The sequence below is a fragment of the Solanum tuberosum genome, unplaced genomic scaffold (assembly GCF_000226075.1).
Source record: "Solanum tuberosum cultivar DM 1-3 516 R44 unplaced genomic scaffold, SolTub_3.0 scf00090, whole genome shotgun sequence".
In the NCBI taxonomy this organism is placed as follows: domain Eukaryota; kingdom Viridiplantae; phylum Streptophyta; class Magnoliopsida; order Solanales; family Solanaceae; genus Solanum; species Solanum tuberosum.
In genome coordinates this window covers 701,446-710,797 of record NW_006239013.1, presented here as the reverse complement: position 1 = coordinate 710,797, position 9,352 = coordinate 701,446, and the positions used below count along the sequence as shown (strand labels likewise).

The 9,352-nt window shown below is 34.7% G+C and overlaps 2 protein-coding genes across 2 annotated transcripts in view; one reads left to right on the top strand and one right to left on the bottom strand.

Moving 5' to 3' along the window:
- The window catches only part of LOC102584725 (protein trichome birefringence-like 19), a 6,845-nt gene extending 3,585 nt beyond the window's left edge, over positions 1-3,260 (top strand). The window contains exons 3-4 of the mRNA XM_006346800.2: positions 1,834-2,123; positions 2,241-3,260. Coding sequence (XP_006346862.1) covers positions 1,834-2,123; positions 2,241-2,757 — 807 coding nt within the window. The 3' untranslated portion in view covers positions 2,758-3,260. The remainder of the gene's footprint in view (positions 1-1,833; positions 2,124-2,240) is intronic.
- Positions 3,261-3,966: 706 nt separating this feature from the next.
- Positions 3,967-9,144, bottom strand: LOC102584387 (uncharacterized). Its single transcript, XM_006346799.2, has 6 exons — positions 8,629-9,144; positions 6,492-6,614; positions 5,508-5,687; positions 5,331-5,412; positions 4,940-5,004; positions 3,967-4,413 (listed from the first exon to the last, which is right to left on the bottom strand). Exons 1-6 carry the CDS (start codon positions 8,917-8,919, stop codon positions 4,123-4,125), a joined length of 1,032 nt encoding a protein of 343 aa, XP_006346861.1. The 5' UTR covers positions 8,920-9,144; the 3' UTR covers positions 3,967-4,122.
- Between the last annotated feature and the right edge of the window lie 208 nt (positions 9,145-9,352).

Sequence of the window (9,352 nt, the reverse complement as noted above, 5' to 3'; positions counted from 1 at the left end):
TAAATATATATATATATATATATATCTTAGATTTGAAGCTATCAGAGTCACTGACAAAATCTGAAAGAGTCCAAAGTGACAGCGTGGGTTCCTAGCTAACATTATTATTCCCTCAATAATAATAATAATAATAATAAGAAGAAATTCAGAGGATAACTGTCCCTTTGCACAGATTTGTTGATTAAATAATTGATAACCAAAGTCCAAAAAAATGGATGTTTATCTTTTCCCCTTTTTAAAAATAGATATTTTGTTAATTTAAAAATATTAAGTTAAAGAATATGAAAGATTCCCCATAAAATATCGATACTTTTTTTTTCTCCTTTTTTTGTCCAGGCTGCTAAACACCACATGTGCTACTTCATGTGTCTAAATAAAATATTCGTTTTAGTAGACAATTAATAATGTCTTCATAAAAAATTGTATTATTTCATCAATTATAAATTAAAAGGAAGGGGTCGTCCAGAACCACTTATAATGTGAGTTTTTAAATAAATTATTTCTTATGTAGTAAAAGATACATAAAACTATGATGACTTTGGGATAAAATACAAAATTAATAAATAAATTATTTTTTAATTAACTTATAAATACCGATAATATAACAAAAATTTATACTGGAATCTATGTTTTATTATTGTTTGATTTGATTGGCATAAGTTAGCCTAAAATACACCTCTAGTGATAAATAATAATAATATAATTTTATTTCCCATATAAATGAATCTGAGGAGAATAAGTTTATTTTAAGGGGAAAACAAGTTTTTTTTTAATAGATCTTCGGCTCGAGACTAAATTTGAAAGAAGAGAGAATAAAAAGTAATGAGTAAAATATCATAGATAGTCAAAATAAATGAAATAACAGTAATAATAAAAGTATAAATTATAGGAACCACATATTATAAGTACTAAATAACATCTTATCCCTTCTAGTTTTTTATTTACCAAAAATCCCTTAAAAATAATGTTTGCGGGATACATAGCGTTGTGCACGGGATACATTAGGTTTGATACATTCCACATAGCGGGATACATAGCGTTGTGCATGGGATACATGCGGGATACATAGCATTGTGCACAGGATACATAGCGTTTGATACATTCCACATAGCGGGATACATAGCGTTGTGCATGGGATACATGCGGGATACATAGCATTGTGCACAGGATACATAGCGTTTGATACATTCCACATAGCGGGATACATAGCGTTGTGCATGGGATACATGCGGGATACATAGCATTGTGCACAGGATACATAGCGTTTGATACATTCCACATAGCGGGATACATAGCGTTGTGCATGGGATACATGCGGGATACATAGCATTGTGCACAGGATACATAGCGTTTGATACATTCCACATAGCGGGATACATAGCGTTGTGCATGGGATACATGCGGGATACATAGCATTGTGCACAGGATACATAGCGTTTGATACATTCCACATAGCGGGATACATAGTGTTGTGCACGGGATACATGCGGGATACATAGGTAAATAAGGGATTTTTGAAAATTTTGAAATAAGTAGGGATAAATGGATATTAAGGTAAGTAAAGGAGTGTAGTTAAGTAATTTGTCCATAATAAAATCGAAGAATAAGATAATGCTAGCATAAAAATAATAATAGTGGTAAGGAAACAAATAGATGCTTCAGACTAGAATTTCGCTCCTTCATGAGGAAGGAAAGAAAATACTCTACTATCAACTAACCATCTATTATAATTTTCGCCCTCCATACTCTCTTATCTAGTATCATGTCCTCAGTGAGCTAGAGATATGTCATGTCATGTTTAATCATGATTATTTTTTTCTTTTTTGTGTGTAGGCAGTATATCCAATTGATGACTCTATTAGTCCAGATGAAAATTTTAAAAGGTGGAAATATGTTGATTACAACTTTACCCTTGCAACATATTGGTCACCATTCTTGGTAAAAATGAAAGAAGCAGATGCTGATGGTCCAACAAAAACTGGTCTATTCAACCTTTATCTTGATGAAGCTGATGACAAATGGTTAAGTCAAATTGAAGAATTTGACTATGTCATCTTCAATGGTGGCCATTGGTTTACTAGATGCAGTGTTTACTATGAGAACAACCAATTAGTTGGCTGCAGGTAAAATTAAAATTTCACGTAACATTAGTTAATGTAACGAAAGATAGTGTTTCGTGACTTTGTTGTTATAGTTGGTAAAGTTTAGTGAGTATACGCGAAACTAACCGGTTGTTGCAGGTATTGTGGACTTCCAAATGTTACAGACCTCCCATCTACTTATGGCTACCAGAAAGCAATCAGGACAGTTTTGAGGACTATCAACAACTTGGAAAACTTTAAGGGCATAACTTTTGTTAGGACATTTGCACCTTCTCATTTTGAAGGTGGAGAATGGAATAAGGGTGGGAATTGTGTGAGGAGAAAGCCATTTATAAGCAATGAAACATCTTTAGAGGGGTTAAACTTGGAGTTGTATACAATTCAAGTTGAAGAATTTAAGGCAGCAGAAAAGGAAGGGAAGAAAAAGGGGAAAAGGTTTAGATTATTGGACACAACACTAGCCATGTTGTTGAGACCAGATGGACATCCAAGTAGATATGGGCATTGGCCAAATGAGAATGTTGTTTTGTATAATGATTGTGTGCATTGGTGTTTGCCTGGTCCTATTGATTCTTGGAGTGATTTCTTGCTTCATATGTTGATGTTTGAGGGAAGGAGATCCCATGAAGAAAAACTTCAATTTATGAAACAGTAAGTATAGCTAAGAGTTAAGTTCAACCAAACATTTTTAAAAAAAAATTTAAAGTCGTGTCAGAGATTTATAAGTCAGTCGAAAATATAGAAAAATTGTAATCTTTATTACGTATTACTTTTATTGAAAGGAGATGAGCTTAATAAGAATACTGTTACAGTGAGAATTTGTATAATTAATTTCAACTTGCTTGAGATTGAGGCACGCTTAGTGCATTAGTTTTTCCTTTTTATTTGAAGTGAAAAAGAGTCTTAGTACTTGCACTATTAAATCACTTTCACCATTCGATGCTTCCGTCTTTCCTTTCTATAACATACGTAGGTGTCTTACCAATCTAAGTTATTTTTGTGGCCAAGCTCTACACTGCTCAAGTAAGTGTGCAACTCCTTCTCCTCTACTCCCTCTCCGTTCACACAATTTCTCAGAGCAGACGAGGAAGAAAGGGTGGGCAGTAGCTAGCACAACCCATTGATCCCACATAGAGGTGTCAAAATTAAGCCCAATTGTAGGCAACCCGCCCAACCCACCCATAATTTTAAGGGTTGGGCTAAAGATAACTTGAATTGGATTCAATCTCAACCCATTCAAGTCCTAACCCATTTAGGAGAATCCTCAATTGAGCCCAATTTGATCTCCAATTTCAACTCGTTATTTGCATTGATGTAATATATGTTTCTATATTAAAGGTATGAATTACTATCTATTTTATAATATCTTTTAGGATTTATCTATCCATTTGTAACTTCTTTTTTAAATTTTCTTTAGTTGAAATTCAAATTGTGGTTATAAAACTTAAATAACAATATATTAAAATTATTGAATTAAGCGGGTCAAATTGGGTGGGTCAAAACCCAACCCGTTTTTAAGCCCATTTGAGCCCAAAGTAAACTTGGGCGGGTAAAGACCCAACCCAATTTCTATTTCAACCCATTTTAATATCTCCAATTTCAACTCAACCCGCCCACCATTTGACACCCCTAATCCCACACATCTATCTAGAAGCAAGTGTGTTGACCAATTCCATCGAATGCTCCTATCTCTCAGCAAAGATTGTGTGAGTGTGCAATAAGAATGCTTCACCATAGAATAAATCAATCCAGTTCTTTTCCAGTGGCACTCGTTTTGTATCTCGGACAAACAAGGGTGCGGTGAGAAGGAAAAGTTCATGGATTGATTCACTGAACAATGCTTGCAATTTAGAAGACAACGACATTGTGAACGTTCAAACATTTCTACTCTGGAATTACACCATATACATGTTAATCGTCAAGTAAAAATCTACATCATAGTATTTTTGGGATGTATGTAGGGATTTTTACAGTTAAAAGATTAACAAAATCCACCAAGGAAACACTACTCTGCTCAACTCTAGAATGAAATCTTAATGAATACTAAAATATGGAGTGCTAAAATGTACACAACGAAAGCCGACCTGAGCAACATAAGCTTGTGCAAATTCTCCAGTCTGCCAGGCTTTTGACGAGGATCAATGATATAATCTGAAGAAACACGTCCCCTGTCAATGTTGCTTCTTGGATACCTATTCCGAGTGGCATTCATATCTGCATTGCTTGCTTCGAGCTTCCTCCAAAGACCATTTAATTTCTCTAATTCCATCTCCTTTAGATGAACTTCATGAACAAGGTTCTCTGCTTGGGCCTAAAGTAGATGAAAAAACAAAAGATTAGAGAGCCACAAACGATAAAAAAAAAATAGCATAACACAATGCCTACACAAGCGGATCTAGATTTAAAATAAATGGGTTCAATTCTGAAACTAAACTCATTGTACTTTTGAAATTATGCGTTCAGAATTTAATATTTATTAAAATTTAATTTTTTCTACACATATACTCCCTCTATTTTTCAATTTGTTTGTCTTACTTTCCTTTTTAGCATGATTCAAAAAGAATGTCTCTTTCCTTTTTTGGCAACTCTTTAATTTCAACTTTCTGCCACAAGATTACAAGACATTTTGGTACATTCTACATATCTTTAGTTTAAGACCATAAGATTCAAAAATTTTTATTTACATTATTAAATTTCGTGTCAAGGCAAATACAAACAAACAAATTGAGACAGAGAGTATATATGTGTTTCGTGTCAAAAGTACAATTTCCAAAACCCATTGCGCAAATGGCTGCACTGCAGCCTCTGAATGCTGAATAATTTTCAAAATCATTCACCTGTTTTGCAGCAAGTTGCTCTATTAGGTTATGAAGCTGCTTGTCCAATATTTTCTCTCGCTGAGCTGAAAGAAATAGCATGACAAGATCAGACTTTAGGCATGTCATGCTATAAAATGTCAATATATAACAACAACAAAAAAATGTCAATATGTAATTAACAGCTTTATTCCCCTGAATTTTTTAAGCAGTTTACACCATTATTTATTCAGAATCAAGTGTGATGCATTTAAGGCACGGAAAAGAAGAAACTTGAGAGAAACTAGTTCCTTGATAAGCAAGGGAAAGAAATTTAAGACAACAAAATATATCATATGGTCTGACCACACAGTAGGAGTTGATGAACATTATCCATAACAATGTTAGCTAATATATGTTATTAGTTAGGTACCTGGGGAAGGTTGCTTGAGTGCATAATCTTGCACTTCTGCCCATTTTTTCTCCAGGTCATGAACAGCTCCTTCCAGAGATGTCTAATTAAAATCGATCAGCAGAAGCAGATTAAAAGAACGAAAAGTAATTTACATTGGCTATTATGATGCAAAGTGAGATAAGCTAAGCTACACACCAGTTCCTTCTTCTTTTCCTCTAATTTCTTCAGCAGCACAGAATTTGCAAATTCCTCATCTTCTTGATCTTCACCATTATTTTTAATCAAATAGTCATTTGATTTCACAGACTCACTGGCTGCTGCAGCCTGTGCTCGTTGTAACTCTGACTTTATGTTTTCTTCCATTAAGTCCTTTTCCTGTAAATTGCATAATGTTCCAGAATTGTTGAACAATGAAGATCCCAGAAACAAAGTTGATTGCATATAAAGGAATCAGTGGACAGGCTGAAGGTGAAAATATAATCAGTAATAACTTGAGACATTTAATTCAGGTAATAACATAACATATCCTGTGCCGAGGGATTACTGGAAACAGTAGGGGTATGGTCAGGGTACATCCTACTACCTCCCCAAACCCCATTTGTGGGATAACACTAGGTATGTTGTTGTTGTAATATAACTTACCGTACAAGTACGATTAGTAAAAGAATTTGTTACATAACTAAGCATAGGGCTCATCTGCGCTGGGCAATCCAGTGCTAACATTAGTGTATGACTGCACCAGATAGCGGGAAAGGAAGTCAGTTCTTAATTAAGAGGGAGGGGGAGAGAGAGAGACAGAGACTCTTTGCATGAAGTTTTTTCTAGGGCCTAGGGGGTGCTAAAATTCTAACATGGCATGAAATATGGTTCCTGGTTTTACGAAGAAATTCACATTAACAGTTATTTTTTACGAGTACTTGTCAGAGAAGTTCTCCTGGCCTCTAACAGTTGGACATGCAATCAGATGATAAAACAATAGATAAACGATGCCCTTTCTCTTTTGTAAATCATAAAAGGATCCTCTCGAGAAAGTTACGAGTTATGATCTATGTTGCTTGGACTCTTCAAAAATGTCGATGGGTACGTGTCGAATTCTCCAAAAATAGCGCATTTTTGAAGAATCTGACACAGGTGCGGCATCATTTTTGAAGAGTCCGAGCAACATAGGTTATGACTAACCTGCAACTTGCTGCGTAGAAGGTCAGCTTCCTCTGACTTCTCCTGAATCCTGTTCTCATAATCTGAGATAGCCTTTTCATACTCGGCATTTTCTTCTTGCAGAGTAATTTCTCTTAATTGTGCCTGCCACCAAGTTAGACCAAATATCGTACTTCAAATTCAAAGCTCTGCATGCATATTCGAGTGCATGTAAAAAATACCATCTCCAAATTCCTTAATGTTACTTTGGCCAAAGAACTGAAAATCTCTTAATCTCATCACAAATATCAATAGATAATGTACATAACATTAGAATTAATAGAAAGAGAAATAATTAAGCAGTATAGATTTCCAGAGAACAATCAAAAGTTTCACACTGCTAAGTACTAATACATCCTCAGGCTCACCAAATAAAGGAAATCAGAGGAGCAACGAGAAGAAAAGCTCTGATACCTATGCAGGAACTTCAGAGGATTCTTCTCGCTTGAAAGTTTTGTGTGATACATTAAGCAAGGTATTATGGTCTACCACTAGCTGATTGGTAAGATAAACCAAATCCAATATTTCTGACATCTATGATCTATAATGTGTTATTCATTGTGATAAAGCAATTAGAATGTCAAACCTTCTACCTCCTAGTATACCATATCAAAATGTCAAAATGATGCATATTGACATTAGTCTAATGATGGCGCCTATTTATATCAAGAATAATTTATCCCCCAAAATGTATTGGTCCTCATTTTTTCCTTATCACAAAAAATATCTAGAATAAACACAGTGCACCACAGACCACTGAACAATTTTCAGTTTAAACGATTAAGCTATTTTCGCCGACCTCATGTACCCAACACAATCAACATTAACAGTTTCATTGCTAAACCTGTCAAACTCACCAAGAAATCCGAGAAACAGACAAAATTTCACGTAGCAATTCAATTTATGGTAGTCGGCATTTTGCATCACTTGAATACAATTTTATTAGGTAACTTGACAATAATCTCTACATAACAAAGGGAGTTTGTAGCAGCTAGAACAAGTCCCTCCATTTACCAAAAAGGGAGAAACGCAAATGAAAAGAATCCACTCAAGTTTCACTCAACCTTTGGTCGCAAGTTTTATCCTTTTCCCCAATTACTTTTTCTCTGAATCCAGTGAAAGGTCAAATTTGGGGTTTGATACATGAGCTGGACCTTCATTTACCAGTACACACTTATTTAGTAGGGTTTGTTTTTGTCATTAATCATAAACTGATCACTGAAACAAATCTTGATATTGATTTTATATCATATTATTTGGATGACAAAGGAAAGAAAAGGTGCAATGTAGGGACACCGGAATGTGAGGGAACCATGAAGGGGTTGCACTCCTTCAGCAATAGATGCAAGTGCAACCACGCCTATCCAGAGGAGGATGCAATGTAGTTCCAACAAGTTCAACTGAACCCAGTATTTTCTAACTAGGGCATAAATATATGCCATGTAAATAATCATTATATTTTCAGTGAAATCCCACAAGGGGTTTGTGGAAGGTAGAGTGTACGTAGACCTTACCACTACTTCGTAGAGGTAGAGAGGCTGTTTCAGAAAGACCCTCAGCTCAAGTGCAGCAAATCGAAGTACAAGGAAGTAGAAAACAGTGGAAAAAACATAGAAACTAACAAGGTGCAAATCCTATAAAAAAGACCATGAACCATAAAATAGTGCGATAATCGGAATACAATTACCAACACACAATGATAGATATCACAATGAAGAAGTATAATAATACAGCTAGTACATCACCAAAAAGCCTAAACTTTAGAAAAGCAAGACAACACTCCACACGTTCCTATCTAAGATGATGTACTTAGTAACCTCAAGTTGAGCCATGATGTAAAATGATTTACCTTAAGATCAGGAGGATCAATAGTATTCCTATTTACATGAATTGAACCCCAATTGAGGGTGAAGGTGCTGAAGCTAGCCTCACTTGTCAATGATATAAATATAAAATTGAAATCTTGAATTCGCCTAAATTTGTATTAGCTGAAGATAACCACATATATTTCACAAAAGGGTAATGGGTATTGTAGAACTTGAAATCTTAATCCACCCCCAGAAGCAACAATCGATTAAAGCTAAAATTGAAGTAAATAAAAGAAGAGAAAATGACAAACCTGTTCTTTGGTGGCAGAGTGAGCATTAAGTTGGAGGACGAGAGCATTATTAGAGGCGAGGGAGTGAGCGTGAAGATGAGGAAGACGTTCAGAGATGTCAGGAGGAGGGAGTCTAAGCCGTAGATCTTGAATGGTACGAGTAAGAGAAGTAGCCTTTCGATCCAAATCGAGAAGGTATGATTGTTGTTGTGGAGTAAAGATTAAAGGGATCAAATTGGGGTTGTTGTCATCTTCATCATTGCTGTGTGAACCTCCTACTACATCTGCTGCCCATGCCAACAAACCCGCCATTTCTGCTTCTCTCTTTGCTTTCTTCTCAACAATTGCACTAACTTCTTCTTCTTCTTCTCCTTCAAAAGTTATTTGTGCATATGAAAATCAATGAGATTAATTTTAAGTTAGAAAGTTTGTTTGTATATAAAATTGTGTTTCTTTAAGTTATTATTCTCTTCTCATAAATATAAAAATTTAATTCTTATTAAAGTTCCTAAATGAAATAATCTATTTTTTATTAATTAGATATCAGAATATTGTAAGTTGTCATATTGATAAATTGCATATCTCGATGTTTATTTTATAAATAAATATTTATGATAACAAATTTTCAAATACATATTACCTCCGTTCACTTTTAATTGTCATAGTTTCTTTTTTTAGAATCAAACAATAATAACTTTGACTAGCATTTTACGATGTATTTTTTAATCATATTGATATGCAAACA

Excerpts from the sequence above, each read along its gene's own strand:
- LOC102584387 (XM_006346799.2), bottom strand. The coding sequence starts at position 8,919 with ATGGCGGGTTTGTTGGCATGGGCAGCAGATGTAGTAGGAGGTTCACAC. Across the intron at positions 6,615-8,628 it reads ACTCTGCCACCAAAGAACAG|GCACAATTAAGAGAAATTAC; the intron begins GTTTGTCATTTT and ends ACTTGGTGGCAG. Across the intron at positions 5,005-5,330 it reads ACTCAAGCAACCTTCCCCAG|CTCAGCGAGAGAAAATATTG; the intron begins GTACCTAACTAA and ends TATTTCTTTCAG.